This window comes from Salarias fasciatus, chromosome 22 (assembly GCF_902148845.1).
Source record: "Salarias fasciatus chromosome 22, fSalaFa1.1, whole genome shotgun sequence".
NCBI classification, from domain to species: domain Eukaryota; kingdom Metazoa; phylum Chordata; class Actinopteri; order Blenniiformes; family Blenniidae; genus Salarias; species Salarias fasciatus.
The window spans coordinates 19,988,210-20,005,271 of record NC_043765.1 but is presented as its reverse complement, the minus strand read 5'-3'; the positions used below and the strand labels follow the sequence as shown (position 1 = coordinate 20,005,271).

Sequence of the window (17,062 nt, the reverse complement as noted above, 5' to 3'; positions counted from 1 at the left end):
ATGGAAATACTTTGCAGCCATAATGCTTGATTATCCTTTCATAAACTGTGGGCGAGAGAGTACGCAAATTACATTTACAATATGATTGCTTAGTTGTTTACAATAGTCTGACATCTAGTGGCTGATGTGAAAAATCACTCAGGGTTTCAGGAATAAAATTTTACAGCAGAAATAAAATAGATTATTTAAATGTGTTGATCAAATTTGCCAAAGTAGAATGTAGGTCCCTCTTTTAAACAAGTTTAACACACGAATGAATATGATTAAACTGTTTTTGTTAAAAGTTTTAATTAAACTGTTGACTATTAATGGTGTTGCACACAACACTCAACAATATATTTGTATCTTTTGAATCTCTCTTTGCATTCATTTGTAAAACTTGTTAATTCGGGGTCAGCATCAGCCATAGCTGTCAGGCAGGGAACGTCCACCTTGACAAAGCCGTGGGGAAATCATTGTAACTCAGTCTCTTTAATGAACAGAGCACTAGTCTTTCTTTGAACCTACCAACCAGACAAAATACAAAAATTTAAATCTTAAAAGCGACAGAAAAAAATAGGAATAACAAGAAACAAACCAACGAACCCACAAAAAATAAACGCGGAACGTTCGCCCTTTGGGGAACGCTTAAATGACGGACCGTTTGGTGCAACACCATCATTTGTCCGGTCACCAAGCTTGGACGTCCAGCTAGAAATTTGTTCGCTGAAATTTTAATTTCTTATTTAAAATCTGTGCCGTGAACTGCTCCAATGGACTGTCCGGAGGAGAAAGACGATGATGCGAAGGCACCCTCGGTTATAGACCGGTATTATACACGCTGGTACAGAGCCGGTGAGTTTTAGTTTGTCACATGTGAACTTGATGCTAAGTGGCTAGCATTAGCTCTTATAAACATTTTCTTTATTCATACTAAAATAAATAAAGTCATGATTGTTTTCTTCACTTGAATCAGATATGAAGGGGAAACCATGTGAGGACCACTGTATCCTGCAGCATTCTAATAGGTAAGAATTTAATGATAGAAATGCTTAGACCAGGTCTAATAATTGTGAAAAACTTTAATGACATGGAATTCATATTTTTATGATCAATAGTTTTAACAGTTGCTTTAAAAGAAATAAATGCTTGCATGAACGTAAGTGTTTCACATATATATATATATATATATATATATATATATATATATATATATATATATATATATATATGTATATATATATAATATATATATAAAATATTAGCACCTTTTAAATGCACTTTGTTGAATGTGATGCTTTAGTCTTACCTTGTTTTTAGTCTTTTCTCCATCCATCCATCTTCAATACCACTCTATGTTGCTCAGGGGAGCTGGAGCTGATCCCAGTGGATAGGACAGTTTACACTCTGAACAGGTCGCCAATCCACCACAGGGGAAACGAGGAGAGACAATAGACACACATCTTCACTCAGCAATTTCACACCCACTGTCATTAGTGTCAGTTTCATAGTGATCTCAATAAAATAGTGAGCGTGACAGAGATCTGAACAGAACCAAGTTATTGTCTAAACTTTAATGCTTCAGCATGTGCGTGTTCTTGTTGAAATGCTTGACATAATGTCTGTTTTTTTGTTTTGCAGAATCTGTGTTGTCACTTTAGCGGAGACCCATCCAATCCTTCAGAATGGGCGAGCGATCAAAAGTATCAATTATCAGATCAGTAATGGCTGCAGTCGGCTGAATAATAAAGTTTCTGGGAAGTCCAAGCGGGTAATTTCATTTGGCTTCACATGATTTTGTTGTTTGCACAGATTTGTTCTTTTGTATGTGGCAATAGTGCTCCAACAAACCATCTCATGGTCATCTTCTCGTACTTACAGGGGGGACAGTTTCTCACTGATTTTGCCCCTTTGTGTAGAATAACATGCACAGATGACACAGAGTTCACAATCTATAGGTGAGGCTATAGTTTTGAAGCATGTCTCTGTCTTCCAGATGCTTACCGTACTTGCTTTAATCATTTCCATATATTGTTATAGTTGTATCCGAGGTCGTCTCCTGGAAGTCAATGAGAATATTTTAGAAAATCCTAATCTGCTACTGGAGAAGGTAAGTTACATTTATTTTCACTCAATATCATAACAGTGTACTTCTCATCCTGTGTATTATGAACATCTACAGATGTTTGCATGCAGCTGTATAAATGCACGTGTATCTGTAAAGATATTGAAGATGCTTGATCAGTCCGTTTTAGATCAACAGAATTCATCTAAACTCTCCAGAATGAGAGTTGGAATCTTTACATTGTCTTTCCGATCGTTACAGCCATCCACTGAGGGATACATCGCTGTCATCCTGCCCAAGTTTGAGGAGAGCAAGAGCATAACCGAAAGCCTTCTGAGCAGAGAGCAGTTTGAGAGCATCGTCTCCAAACGCGGCGCTGCCCAGCCTCAGCCCTCCTGACACAACTCCACGCAGACGCCGTCTCCAAGATGCTCTGGACTTTTCTGGAAGAATATTTTCCACTTGTTCTTACCAAATCCATTGAAGACTGGAAACAAATATGGATATATGTGGCTGTCGGAATATATAATTAGCACTTTTAGTTTTGTATTCAGCACTATCATTTTGCAGTAATAAGGTCCAGGTTACAGTCTTGACTCGGGCCTGTTACTGTGTCCATGTTAAAGGGCAAAGTCTGTTAGTTGGAGTTTGTTTTAACTTTATTTGTAACTTGAGAGTTTGGCTGACAGTGTTCTCAGCAGGGGAAAAGCCCAACTGCTGTCACCAGGAAGACAGCCACTTGTGTATAGACATTTCTGTAAATAACATTGGTCCTTCTAGTTTTTTTTTTTTTTTTTTTTTATGAAGGATGGAGAAATACAGTACTGTTTGGTTAGTTTGTCATATCATGTAAATAAACCACTTGAACAAAAGAATGTTTGCAGAATATAAACAAGCAGGCACTTAAGAAAAATATTGTTTATTTTGTCTCACTTTCATGAACCTTTCAGTTGTCAAAAGAATAGGTGCTCCAAAACTAGATTTATGATTTCATCTCATCTGCAGTGCCACTACAATACCCAGCATTCTCCACTGCTCTCACACTGTACACGGACTCCTAAAAGCTTTATGTATGATTTACATTTCAGACATTACCACGAACCCAACTCGTACCAAAGTCACCACCTTGGGAATACACACAAGTATATGCTTCAAGTACCATAGTTTCTCTATATAATATACCATTTAACACATATCGGCCCACAAGGCAGCTTCACAATGATAGTCTTCATAACAAGTACACTTCAAGGTTTCATTTGACGCAGGTGCCAGTTGAGTGACTTTTTTTTCCATTTCTTTATGAGAAAGAAAGTCAATATGGTTTTACTGAAGCATTTTACTAATAAGCTTTATCAACAGCTTTTCCCCCCCCAAGAAAAATGCCTCCAGACATGGCAGGAGAACAAAGTATCATGTATAATATTAAGAAGCTGAAGATCTGTGTTTTCTTGAGGATATTCATATTTGGCATTACATTTTTAATAAATATATTTTTTTAGCTAGCATGGCACATGGGGAATGTCTAGTGAACTTTATGGCATTTAATCATATGGCGTGGTCGACATTGCAGTGCTCGTGATGATCGGTGCTGTGTGGTACCACTGTGGTTAATACAGTATTAGATGGAAAGTGTTCAACAAGTCGGTGATCTTTGTACACTGAAACACAAAGGGCTGGGCGCTCATGCATGGTGGAATTTCAGTTTCTTTCATGTAACTTGTGCAACACGTTTACAGTACGTCACGGAACAAATAGGCTTGTCACACGGAGGCACGTGGTGAAGACAGATGTGTGGCTGAGCCCGAGCATCGAGTGGATTTCTCCTCCGCTCTCTTGTCACTTCATCAGTTCAGCGGGTTGAGATGCGATGAGAGTGATTTTAAAAATCGGGTTTGTGCCAGGCCTCACTTTCTTTGGAGACTCACTGTTGTCATAATGGCTGATTGTCTCCACCGTGTGGACAGAGGTGGAACTGCTGTGTCTGCTAACCAGCTCGGCTGGAGTAAAACTGCACCACTGGGCACCGAGAGCTTCGATGTGCTTTTTTTTCCTTCTTTTCTATGAGCCTTCTATAATTAATCACCGGGACAGCATAATACAAACTCTAGCTGACCTAAGGCAACCAACTTCACCCCGCAGCTCAACACCACATGATGGTGGATACATAACAATGAGGATGAAGGCAGTAATCCCTGGAGGTGAGGCTGGCTATGTGCTGATCCAGAAAGAATAGCGGAGGAAATACAGAGAGACAGAGAGAGAGAGCGAGAGGACAGTGTCTGATGGGCTATTTGCTCTCCAGGAGGTTGAGACCGGCCATGTGCTGCTCCAAGGACTTGACGCCAAAGCCGTTACTGTTGAGAGCCGCCTCCTCTTTGACAGGCGTCGACGCTTCTTGCCTTTCTCTCCAATCCTGAGGAGAGCTGAGGCTGTTCCGGTCTGACTTGTACTGCGGATGGACAGCAGAGAAAGAGACAACGCGTGAAAAACATAATTTTAATTCATTAGGCGCTTGCTTCGTAAATGAACGGACGGCAAGCAAATCTCAGCTGTTTATACTGTGAATTGAAAAGAAAATTGAAAACTTGTCTCTGATGTTTTTCTAGTTTTCTACTTGTTTTGTGATCATTTCTGCGTCCGTCACCTTTCTGTTGAGCTTGTTACAGAACGGGAGGAGGGAGAGGACCACGGCCAGGACGCTTCTGGTTGTTTGAATTGACGAGTCCACCTGAAGGACAAAGGCGTCAAAATTATACATCAGTACTTGAAGAAGGCGTACTTTAATATCACCAATAATCTACAGCGGAATCTGGCCTGACAGACAGTCTGACAGCGGCGGTAAGGACCGAGTGAAGATTAGGTTGATCTCTCATAAATCTGAGTCAATACATAAAAAAAAAAAACCTCTCATTAATTAGCAGAGGACTTTTCATGCTTCAGCTATTCCACTTTAATCCAACCTTTGCTTTTATTACAAAGTTACCTGGGGCAAACTCATCTAAGTCCAGCACACTCATTAATTCCTTGCAGACATTCATTAATGGAGCACAAAGTCTCAGATGTTGTCACGGATCGTTCAAAGATTATGCTATGGCTGCTAATGACCACGGTTAGCCTGGCCATAAGAAGTGTCAGATGTCATAATGCTGTTGGGTACACAGCTTAATGCAATCAAAGCTCTGAAAAAAAAGTTTTCATCTTGTTTAAACTTGGTGTGAAATCACTGATTTGATAAGCAAACTGAAAAGATTCTGGACAACAACGTCCAATCAACAATCGTTTGACTGATTTTTTTAATGAATTCATGCAGATGCAAACACAGAATGCAGTGTGGGTACCTTCTGGAAGGTGGCAGTCTTGCCCTGCACGGGAGTCTTGGCCCCCATCTGCAGCTGTTGGCACAACGCCACCAGCTTCTCCATTTCTGTCAGCACCACAGACTTTTCCTCATCAACTAGCTGGAACAGAGAGAGGAGAGGATTTTTAGCATCGCAGGGATGGTTGATAAGGCCATTTCCTCCTTCTCTTCTTTTTTTTTTTTTTTTTTTTTACAGGGAGAATTGGTAAAATGAGCAGAAACTGATAAATCTATTGGATGAAATTTACAACGCAACACAAAAGAACAGCCCAGCCGAGGTGAATCACACAACGTGTCCGACACTAATGACCTAAAAAGACACGGTCTTTTATTTATTCATCACTGATTAAAGCACAGAAAACCTCTTAAATCTCAGTAAAAATGCTTGAGCTAATTTGCATCAACCTTTTTTTTTTTTACTTTCCATTGAGGGCAAACCAGGTGTGCTGTGGGTGTGTGTGTGTGTGTGTGTGTGTGTCGTGCCAGAGAACCATCGGCGTGGAGGGCGAGGCGGGGGCGCTCCATTAGCGCCAGTTTTTGTTTGATGTAATTAATCAGAAAGCGTGAGGCAAGTTGAAGAGCCGCGTCTCCCGATTATGAATCGGCGGCGGCGGCCGATCCCCGCCACACGTGCCCCAACTTTACACGCCGGCAGACGCCGCGGTGACAAATGGCGGTCGTTAAAGGCTGTCAAAAGGAACCGTCTAATTAAACTTGGAGGACCTGGAGAAGGGAGGTGGTGGTGGGGAGGGGGCAAGCGGAAGGAAGGCGACGTTTGTTTGCTGGATCTCGAGTCTGAGTGGAGAGGAAGAGGAAGATGGGTGTGTGTGTGTGTGTGTGTGTGTGTGACAGCCTTAATATCCTGCTCTCGCCGTGTGATTTATAAGGCAGACTTGGCACAGTGGCACGTCAGGATGGGTGATATGGGTGTGGAGTGTTGTGAGAGGCGGCATGCGGGTGGGGGCGCAGGTGTCGACACGCATTTCTCCGGCTGAATATTTGAAGCTCGCCTTGTTCAGAAGTGAATAAACAACTTTTTTTTTTTTTTTTTGTCCTCTTAGCACAGCTTTTCAATGTTCATTGTTTTGTATTCATATTTCTGCTACTTGTCTAAAAATGTTTCATTTAATGTGCAAAAGATTCATATTTGTGTGCTTATTTTCCAAAAAGTGTTCTGTAACTGTATTATGTAAATGCGCTGCTCTTTGGTTTGGAGCCTGAAACACACTAGAAGTGTGTGTGGAAGTGTGTGTTTGTTTGAAAGCGGCAGATTTAATGCATTAGCATATACCTGAGTAGAAAAAGTGCGGAGAGACGAGCACAGCTGGAGTCCCTCCTCGGAAAGAACCTTCGGAGTAAGAAAAACACCTCAGAAAATTAAAGAAACTCCCACAACAACAAGCAGAACTAAAAGTCTTTCAACTTTCACTTGGAAGCCCTTCAATGGTAAAAAAAAAAAAAAAATACCCTCATACTTTGTAAATGTTAGGCATTTACTTTTTCTGGGCTTTGCTTATCAGTATGCCTTCCCGTCTCTTCCCTCCTCTCGCTCCTCTCGCTCTCTTATCTCCACTGCTCAATTCCAAATTGAATAAATTCTGGCTGACATTTGGAGCCTTGATTTTACAAATTACTGTATATTACTGGCAGAGATCCCAGTTCAGCGGGATAGATCTCTTCGTGCGACTTCACTCCCCCTCCTGTCCGAGCTGTCGAGGAACTTCCTGCACCGGATTTCGGCCACGACGATAATAAGTTCTTGTCGTGGTTTTATCAGATCTGAATGGAAGCTGGCATCGATTGTTAATCTAGAGTATCTTCAGAGTAATGAAAGAAGACACGCATCCGTTTACAGTTCTGAGTAAAATGAGCGGATACCTCGGCTTGATGGAAGAGATCTAGAGTTGTTTTCAGCAGCCCCTCCCCTCTGTGGATCGATATGGAAAAGAGAAAATGTTAAAGGTAATCCTGGGTCCCAAACACGCCACGTCCATCATCCAAAACGTGACTCCAGAACATGCGATTGCTTTATTGATCGAACGAGTCGGAGCCTGAAGCTCGATAACCGCGTTCGAACATCTCATCAACGCCAAGCCTCTAAAGGGATGCGCGGGCTTACCGGGTGAACAGGTACATGTTGTAGGCCATGCTGGCCAGGCTCTGGCTCTGCCGCGCGATGTCGTGCTCCTGCTCCTCCCCCCACTTCTCCACCTCCGCGTCCACGTCCGACGACAGCAGACGCAGCTCCAGGCCCAGCTTGGCCATGCTGGTTTGCTCCTGCAGCCACACACACACACACACACACACACAAACACACACACACACAGACTAAAATCATTTAGGGTGTGTTCAGCGTCAGTGCAGTTTATTTGTGCACGTGATTAAAGTCCACTCGGGGTGAGAATCAAAGAGCTGCAGGTCAGCCAATCAGGACAAAACCCATCTAAGGAAAAACTCTAGAGGAACACTGTCTGCTGAAAGCGACTGGAGTTTAACACAACCTGGAAAATGACTACATAGCTTAGAAATTTACAAATACAGAAGTTACTGCTGTTCCTGATCATTGCCTATAGGTGGCACTGTTTAAAAAATAATTACTATAGTAAAACAATGCTGAGTTCCAGAAATGAACAGCAGATGGCAGCAAAAAGCACGCAGCAAAACGGCAGCAAAAACAAACCAACTTATCGCTGATGAACAGAGAAAACGTGAAATGTATTTATGGAAAGCGGTAGAAAATTTGGAGATACATAACCTACAGATTTTGGTTTTTTGCCTTGAATGAAAGCACGTTGCCACATCAGGCTTTAAAAAAAGTTCAACCTAAAGGAGGGTTGCGGTTAACTGTATTTAATCTAACTTTTCTGGCTGAATTATGAAATTTTGATTATTGGATTATACTGGGCAAGAGATTAACATTATTGTCATAGAGTGAATCTCACAGCAGCTGCTCAGCTTTTGTTTTGTTTACATCTTTTAGTACGTTTTCCACCAGTATAAACAGTAGAACAAGTGTGTTATTTGTTTACAGAACTTTGGTTCTGGCCAGGGAAATGCCCACCAACTGAAAATAAGCCCGAGTGAGAAACACTGAGGCATAATGAACAAAAACATATATGCAAACAGGCTCCTTTTCACTTGTTTATGCTCTGGGAAAGCCTGTAATCAGCATAATCCTGCTGTGTGTGGAGGAGCGGCGTGTGAGAAAAAAAAAAAGTGCTGGCCGGCAAAACCGCAGCGTATTACCATACCAACAGCTCCCATTCTTCAAGGGAGCGACAGAGTTTCCCGGAGATGGATATACTGCTGCCACAACACGGTACAAGATGTGACATGATGTATTGAGCCCGGTGTCGGCGGAGTTTGCGGCGCACGCTACCTCTGCATCCAACTTGACAGCCTTCGCAGTCTTCAGGTTGGCCGAGTGTTTCTGCAGAGGAGAGCGGCGAGCGAGATTAATCAGGGGATTATAAACCACTGTATCACTGAAGCGTTTATGATAATGGATGTGTGATACTAACCCCGGGTCGAGGAAGTGACAGGTAAGGTCTTTTGTCTCCTGAAAGAGGAGAGAGTTGCAGTGATTATCTCAGGGAAAAAAAAGATCAAGTAACCATGCGTTCTAAGCTTTGATGCTGTTATGACTCTTTAAATAACGGTGCAGATATATGCGCCTTTCAACCGATTACAATTATAGTTATTCAGTAATTACAGAAAGGGAAATTATTCAGCTTTTATCACTGCCCACCTCTGACACGTTTTTATCTGGCGTCATAAACATAAACAGCACGGTTCATTTCAGAGCACAACAGCAGCAATAAACTCAGCTGTCATGCTCACGGGGGAAGATTAGCAAGAATAATAAAAAAAGAGAAGATAATAAAATGTCTCTTCATAATGTCCATAAAACACTTTAATGCCGCAGGAATAAAACGGCGTCGTCGTCGTCACGCATCTTTTCCCTCACCGAGCCGCACTTGAAAATATTTACAGCATTTTTTGTGTGCATGTGTTGTGTGTTGCAGACAGAGTCATGCTGGTGAGAGTGTTTTGTCCGTGGTTTGGACACGTCCCAGTTACCAGAACAGTAATGACCAGAGAATGCATGGCTGCTCGGTGACATTGACATTATTCCTTTTAACAAAACGCTTCCCACGGTCCACGATGATTAATTTCTGATAGAGATGTTCACACTGCCGGCTCTGCCTGAGCTTCAACTTTTATTAATTCTGCTGAAATGTTCAGGAGCAAAATGACTCATGAAGGTTCAATCTGAAAATTCGATTCTCTCTAGGATCTCCTCCTCCTCCTCGCTCTTTTCTCTCCGTTTGCTTTCGAACACAGATCGCCCGTCACCCTTAAACGCACCTCGTCTGCCTTCGAACACGTCGTTGATCTCTCTGAGCAGCAGAGCCATGTCGCAGAGCTGCGACTCCCAGGCCTCGCAGAACACTTCCAGGTTCTCCTTTGCGATCTTGCTGGACGGGTGGAGGGCCAGCGTCTGGGCCGCCGAGATGATCTGAGGAGCAGAGAGGAGGAGGAGGAGGAGGAGGAGGAGGGACTGTCAGCTAACAGCGAGACATGAAGTGATCAAAGTAAAAATGAAAGAAGCAAAAGTAATTTACATTGTCGGGACTGACATTTCAGTTCTTGAAACTTTTTATTGCATATTCTGTGTTGGTCTTAACTTTTTTCTATTTTCATTATTGGAAGGTTTTTTTTTTTCAAATTGCTGTTTGCTTGGTTTTTGTGAACTTGTTTTATAATAATAATTATCATTACAGCCAGAAGCTCCTGATGATCTAAACAAATGGATGTCAAGTGGAGCTCAAAATAATAAGCTTAAAAACATCCATCCATTTTCTACCTCATCTTTTTTCAATTTAGAGGTCAAGGTTGGAGAAAATCCCAGATTAAAACGGACATGGGGGCAAACCTTCAATAAATCACCGATCCCTCACAGTGGCAGCACAGACGGACACATATATTCATACTGACAGCTAATTTAGAGCCACTGATGAGCCTCACCTCACGACTGCAAAGAGCAACAGCATCATCAAAGGAAGAGAAGCTGCTGTAAATGGAGGGAGCCGATGCACAGGTAGAACATGCAAACTTCACACAGAACTGAACTGAGGTCATCTGAACCACAGTGACCCAGTGTTTCACTAAATACACACGTTCAGAGTTTTTGAACTCAAATTTGTGTGATTCTTTATGTGTAGAAGCTCAGGCTAAAAAAAAAAAAAAAAAAAATTAAATATTTACAACTAAATAAATTCTGGAATCTGGATTCAATTGAAGCCACACACACACCACACACACAGTGTAGTATTTAATAGCCAATTACCCTCTGGGCCACCTCGGCATCACTTTGGGAAGAGACTGTGAGATAACACCAGCGGCAGCCCGTACAGGGTGGTTATTGATTGACTGACCTTTGAACTCGGGAGCAGCGTCATTACTGCAGAGTCATACGGGGCCTGACATTAGTGCTGGAGGACTGGAACATTCAACACCGCTGATAATTACTGGCATGGATGGTTTCCAAGAGCAAATATAATTAGAGCCGAGATGGAAGGCTGGGTGGACGGCATGTGCTCAGCCATTCTGAATGAATGGAAGGTGGAGGAGGTAGACAGAGCAAATCCACTATCCTCCCCCCCAACGGGATCTTAGAATATTAATCATGCTTGATTTTACTCCTGAATCACTGCGTAGCCAGCTTGACTTTAATGACGTGCATTCCATGGTGTTAAGTTTGATTAAAAGTCTCCCTGCGTGTTTCATGCGCAGCATCATCACAAACTTACACACAGCATCGCACAGGAGTGTGACGGCTTAATGTTACCTGTGGACCGATGACGTGGAAGGTCTCCTCAGCGTGAATGCAGGTGATCTCCAGCGGCTCTGTTCCCGACACGTGGCACAGCAGCCGACACGTCTGCAGTGAAATACAGAGTGAATTTGAATGAAGGCGTTCGTGACATTAATGAAACATCCGTCTATCTTTGATATCCTTTTTATCCAGTGGAGGTCAAAGGGGGCTGGAGCCTCCTCCTGAAGGTCAACACAGGACAAAAGGTTAAGTGGAGGCTGTGAATGTTACCGGTCCATCAGAGGGCTGACACAACCACACACACAACCACAGACACACACAGAATCCAAAGAAAATTATCTTTATTGTGGAATGACTAATTCAAACTTTTATGAAATGCTGTCGATGAAAGCAATGTTTTATTTCCACTTGTGCCTGCACATTTGATTGGTGTTGAAATATAAGTTTTATTAATTTAAGGCAAATGTTGAGAACTTTTTGAGTAAATGAAAGCTTCAGCCTGCTGCAGCTTTGTCTCGTGTCAAATCTGTTTTCACGGCAGAAGGCGGCAAAACCGGACAACAGTCAATCAATAAGACATGTTAATTACACTCGACAGCAGATTTCATTCCTATTTCTGAGATTAGTCATCTGGAGATTGCGAAGGAAGACGAAGCAGCTGTGATGAAGTTCATGTAAGACGGGGAGGAGCAGAACACCTCATTATAGGGCAGGAAGGCTGCTTGGTAGTCGTTGCAAAAATAAAGTCGAAAAAAGTGTGAACATGTGATCCATCCTCATTTGCAGTCTACAGTGTGAACCATCAAGCAGCCAGAATGTGCCCCCCGACCCCCGACCCCGCCCACCTCCACAAGCTGCTCCTTTTGCTCGGTCAGTTTGCGCGAATACTCCGACACCGCCTCCAGGTTCCCCTCGGCACCCGCCGCCTTGAGAGTGCGCAGAGGCAACTGCTCCCCCTGAACCCTCAGCAGGTCCGAGGCGCGGCCCACCGCCACCTTGTGCAGCTGCGGGAGGAATCAGAGATCAAATACTGAGAGAGGCACGAGGAGAGAAGAGCGAAATCTGGGAGATTTTTTTGGAAAAGAGTACAGGTGACAGTGAAGACGGAAGCAGCAGGTGAGCTGAGGTGACGCGCCGAGGCGAGGTGGGAGAGCAGCCGGTGACAGACATTCCCGTCATGTCCGCACCCGAGGACACACACCGAGACGCCAGAGAGACGCCGCTGCTCACCTCGCGTCTGAGGTCGGTGATGCTCTGGCACGTCTTCAGGATGACCACCTCCATGGCCTCCGGGGCCTCTTTGGCGTGGACGGACTGCTGCTCCGATGAGGGGAGCGAGAAGAGAATAAAACATGAGGCAAGATGTGGTCTTTATGGACTCGGGCACAATCTCTCACGACATGAATTCTACCGCATAAACCAGTTACATCATTTGACTATTTCACAGTAATTTTCCTAATTTCAGACTAGCTTGAATTAAAAAAAAAAAAGAAAGAAAGAAAGAAAAGCAGCCAAAACAAATGTGTTCTGCTGAATCTGCTGCAAATAACAATCAGGAGCACAGCCAGAACTGGGCAGGACACCCAAGAAAATTTGCAAATTCACAAGCTTTTTCTCTCCGATTTCAACAGACCGCAGTTTCCTGGTCTTTTCAAGTCTCCACGTGACCTGCAATTGCAGAGGGGCTCGATGAGACTCTCCTGTACAATTATGCAGCAGCTGCTGCTGCTCTGTGCATACCGGAGCGCACAAAGGGAAAAAAGTTGACAATGAGAAGCTGCAACATAATGACTTATGTTGCATAAGTCCATCAATTCTCAAGGCCGAGGAGGCTGCGCTGAATGCTAAGGAACACGACGCAACGTTTCTCCCTCGGCTGAACGAGCCTCGGATGAAATGCATTTAAAGGTAAAACAACAGATAGCTCAGGTGGGTTAACGCCGGGTTGTTCTGGAAGAGACACGTGAAAACAAAACGAGGAGGCAACGTGAGCGAGTGTCAAAGCGGCTCGTTAATGTGAGTGTGTATGTGTGTGTGTGTGTGTGTGTGTGTGTGGATCTTTGCTGTGTGCAGCATGTCAAACACAGCCTGAAAGTTGCATAATGACGCATAAAAGACTGTTCCCATTTGGAAAATGTGTAAAAGGCATAGACGTCTCCTTCACTTATCATTCTGCTGATCGCACTCTTGATTAATCTGTTGATCTGCTCATTGCTAAGCAGTATAACAGGATAATACAATTGATCTAAATCAGCGTGCTCTTTTAATTAGCTTAACAAAAAAAAAAAAAACTTCACAAAGTATTATCACGTAAACACATCAACTAAAGTATATTTTTCCAAAAGGAGAAAAGTTAATTCACACCTCATTACTACAAATTTCTATTTCATTGGTAATATCTTTCAGATGCTCCGTATATGTCAGCATATGCTTCTCTCAGTCCTCCTCTATTTGAGCATGCCTCTGCAGCAGCCTGCCGGCCTGTGCCAACATACCGCTTCCACCCAGGCGTGCACCAGCTGCTGGGCGTCCTGGCGCGCCAGCTGGCACAGGCCGAGGATGGCCTGGCGCTGCTCGTGGCTGGTGTAGGCCGAGTCGGTGAAGTCTTCTGTCCGCTCCACAAGGGCCTCCAGCTGGCCGGTCAGGCTCTGCGGCGACATCGAGTACAGGTTTTCCCGCAGGTACTCCACGCCGGACTGCGTGAGGCGAAAGAGCATTTAAGAACACGGGGAAATGAAGAGGAAAGTGAAGTCTTCTGCACAATGCATCGCCGACACTCAGACGTGAGAGCTACTGCATTTTCCGTTTAATCTTTCTTGTGTCAAACAAAGACCTGGCTTTAGGAGGAGCGAAGGTTTCTGCTTCTGCATCGTAAAAAGACCAGTTTATAAGAGCTTTTAGAAAACTGCCACTAAAAGCTGCTGCTAAAAATAAAATCCATTCACCATCTCTGTATTTCTTCTGCGAATACTTTATTCTCTCTCAATTTGAAAAGAGCCCCTCAAAAATGTTTTCACGAGTCGTTGTTCCTTCTTAATCTGCAGGCGTACGGGGAGGAGAGAGAGATTAGCCAGAGTGACATCGGTTTATTGGTGATTCACACAAACTGCATTAACAGAATTATAAAAACGAGCAGGTCTGCTGGTTCATACCGAGTGCCTGAGTCACACTTGAAGCTACAACGCAAACACAGTGAATGTAAATATGGTTTCCTGCAGCAGCCACTAACAAGGGGCTTGCACAAAAATGAACCTCAGATCTGAGGATTTCTGCTTTTCTAACATGCAGCCCAAAATAGGTTTGATGCAGTCTGCAGGATGACGGTGCAAAGTGGAAAAATAAAGAAAGTAATTGTTTCCATTGTTTGAGTAAAAGAGGAAATTTTGACACTGGCAAAGCTCCCAGAGTTGTATCCTGCCTTTCCCGCAGAGTCAAGTTTGACTGGCAAAAATCCTAAATCAGACAAATGCGGAAGACGGAGAGATTGTAACATCTGACACCTGAACAGCAGCTGGAGACAATGCTTGTAGTGAAGAGATGCATTAGCATCATTCCATAAACACCACAAATGTGAGTTTGTGAAAAATGGCATGTTGACGGGTTCAGAAAACCTGTTCTGAGACCAAGTACGCCTTTTTACCCACATAAGTTTGAGAAGAGAAACACTGCAGCAGTTGTTCATAATCAAATACTTACATTACTCACAACAATTAATGAAAAAACATTGAAGTTGTCAATATTTTTAGATGTACTTATGTATGTATTTCAGGTTTTGATTAAATATTTTATCGTCCAGTCCAGTTGACGATGAAATAGTCTGCATGTGGCTGCTGAGCCAGACGAGTTCCACAGCTCTGGACCGATAACGATCAGATGAGATTCACTTCACTGAATCGCCGATCTGAACCCACCTTGAAGTCCTTGATGCCGTTGTAGATGCTGGCAGGAAGCATCTTGCTCTCCCCGCAGCTCCGGGCCTCGGTGACTATCTCAATGACCTGCTCCAGGGCGCAGCGCATCCGGTGGAACACGGCGTCTTTGTTGATCCGCGCCGACTCGCAGTCGGGATGCCTCAGGCACGTCTTTGGGAGAGGGTTGATGTGAAATGTCAAAGCTCGCAACCTCTTTTACCCTTTTCAAATTCTGCCCTTTTTCCACGGTTAATTCACCTTTTATAAACGAAAAACAAGACTTCAGCTCCGGCGTTAAGATTCTATTAAGCATGTCGAAAAGCCTTGGAATGAAAGAAACCTGAGAGAGCCTAAATCTTTAAGCTGGACATAATCCATAACTCTTGCCGCGAGCCCGAGCGCTAACCCCGGTCCCACTGTACCTTGGAGGCTGTGAGGAGCATCATGGTGCATTTCTCCAGCACTGCTCTGGCTGCTGCCATCCGGGCTTTCTTCTTCTCATCCTTCAGGTCCTACAGTCCCAACACACACACACACACACACGCCATATGGTGAAGAGTGACTTTACTTGAGTTACAACTTCTGAGAGCTCTCAGCGTGTCGGAGGGACATAAAGCACCAAAAGTACTCAGCAAATCTCTTTGGTGCTGGTATGAAGGGGACATCCAAATATAACGCTGATTCCTATCCAAGTGTCTTCCTATCCACGAAACTTCACAGGTTAGGCGTCATCTGACAATAAGGGATGCTACCAGAATAGAAAAGAGGATAGGATGCGACCTGCTTCATCCCTCTCCGTGTAATTCACACAGAAATAGACAGCTTGAATTATCTAGATGCAGGATTTAGAGAGAAAAAAAAAAAAGGCAGCTGAATCAACTCCTCTCTGGGCACTTTGCCATAGATTACAAAGACGAAGTGATTATCTGTCATTATTTTTTTTGCCTATGCGCTCGCCGGCGTCAATAGATGTAGATGGCGGATTTTCTAAAAGTGATGCATGCCTGTGCATGTGTGCGCAATGGGCAGGAGAGAGACGGGAGAAAAATAGATGAAGAAAACAGGGAGGCAAATGAGGAGAGAAGGCATTAGCAGCAACAAGGAGTGTTGGAGAGAGACGTGACGTGTGTGTCAAAACACGATGAAACTCGGAGGGAGGGACGGACGATCCTCCCTCCCCGTCTAGATATCGCAGCCGTTGCACTTTACATAAACTTCTGCAGGCAAAGCGCTTTAGCTGCGAAGGCTGAATGTATGCATCAAAGCAGGATTAGCGGTCTGACAGTACAAAGTTAGAACCCCAAAGTTACGCTGCGTGTGTGTGTTTTTTTTTTCTTCTTCTTTCTGAAGATTTCAGAAAAAAAAGTTTTGTTTTGCAAATTTGCACAGTAAAGTGCACCGTAAAGCTGACACGCTGCAGAAAGACGGAGCGGATGAAAGCGCAGGTCAGTTCACATCTACACTGAATCGTGATGCGAAAAGGCTTTGAGGAATATGACTCAGAACATTTCTTTTATGGATTGAAACTTGCGTTCAAAAAAAAAAAAAAAAATGGATACAAAAAGTAATGAAAGCCAGATGAAACCTGGATACAGTGTGAATGCAAGATATTTTTTTTTCTTGGGGGAAAAGAGTGAATAATACCACGGAACGATTTGTGGATTGATTTGTTGCTGTACATTTCCAATGTCAGTGCTGCTGATTTTTTGACTTCACCATCTGCTCCCAGAATATTTGTATTAAATGACTGCATTAAGACAAGTTGTTTTATTTTTTACTTTGTAGAAATTAGCTGATTATTCACCTGCATCTTCAAGCACAAGGTTATTCCCACGAATAATCAGTTAATTGAGTAAATATTAGTCCATTAACAACAACGCGTTTTGCACTGCTTATATCTAATAAGCTCA

At 43.3% G+C, this 17,062-nt stretch overlaps 2 protein-coding genes across 2 annotated transcripts in view; one reads left to right on the top strand and one right to left on the bottom strand.

Annotated features, from left to right (window-relative positions):
* Window positions 1-673: 673 nt before the first annotated feature.
* Window positions 674-2,920, top strand: abitram (actin binding transcription modulator). Its single transcript, XM_030120694.1, has 6 exons — window positions 674-834; window positions 956-1,007; window positions 1,621-1,750; window positions 1,861-1,937; window positions 2,020-2,089; window positions 2,306-2,920. Exons 1-6 carry the CDS (start codon window positions 753-755, stop codon window positions 2,441-2,443), a joined length of 549 nt encoding a protein of 182 aa, XP_029976554.1. The 5' UTR covers window positions 674-752; the 3' UTR covers window positions 2,444-2,920.
* Window positions 2,921-3,540: 620 nt separating this feature from the next.
* ctnnal1 (catenin (cadherin-associated protein), alpha-like 1) overlaps window positions 3,541-17,062 on the bottom strand; it is a 48,051-nt gene continuing 34,529 nt past the window's right edge. The window contains exons 5-19 of the mRNA XM_030120693.1: window positions 15,575-15,664; window positions 15,153-15,323; window positions 13,737-13,937; window positions 12,472-12,558; window positions 12,087-12,245; window positions 11,254-11,346; window positions 9,771-9,921; window positions 8,924-8,961; window positions 8,782-8,832; window positions 7,522-7,679; window positions 7,281-7,329; window positions 6,694-6,750; window positions 5,383-5,502; window positions 4,689-4,772; window positions 3,541-4,493 (exon numbers count right to left, since the gene is read on the bottom strand). Of these exons, the coding sequence (XP_029976553.1) occupies window positions 4,332-4,493; window positions 4,689-4,772; window positions 5,383-5,502; window positions 6,694-6,750; window positions 7,281-7,329; window positions 7,522-7,679; window positions 8,782-8,832; window positions 8,924-8,961; window positions 9,771-9,921; window positions 11,254-11,346; window positions 12,087-12,245; window positions 12,472-12,558; window positions 13,737-13,937; window positions 15,153-15,323; window positions 15,575-15,664 (1,671 nt within the window). The 3' untranslated portion in view covers window positions 3,541-4,331. The remainder of the gene's footprint in view (window positions 4,494-4,688; window positions 4,773-5,382; window positions 5,503-6,693; window positions 6,751-7,280; window positions 7,330-7,521; window positions 7,680-8,781; window positions 8,833-8,923; window positions 8,962-9,770; window positions 9,922-11,253; window positions 11,347-12,086; window positions 12,246-12,471; window positions 12,559-13,736; window positions 13,938-15,152; window positions 15,324-15,574; window positions 15,665-17,062) is intronic.

Excerpts from the sequence above, each read along its gene's own strand:
- abitram (XM_030120694.1), top strand. The coding sequence starts at position 753 with ATGGACTGTCCGGAGGAGAAAGACGATGATGCGAAGGCACCCTCGGTT. Across the intron at positions 835-955 it reads TACACGCTGGTACAGAGCCG|ATATGAAGGGGAAACCATGT; the intron begins GTGAGTTTTAGT and ends CACTTGAATCAG. Across the intron at positions 1,008-1,620 it reads ATCCTGCAGCATTCTAATAG|AATCTGTGTTGTCACTTTAG; the intron begins GTAAGAATTTAA and ends TTTGTTTTGCAG.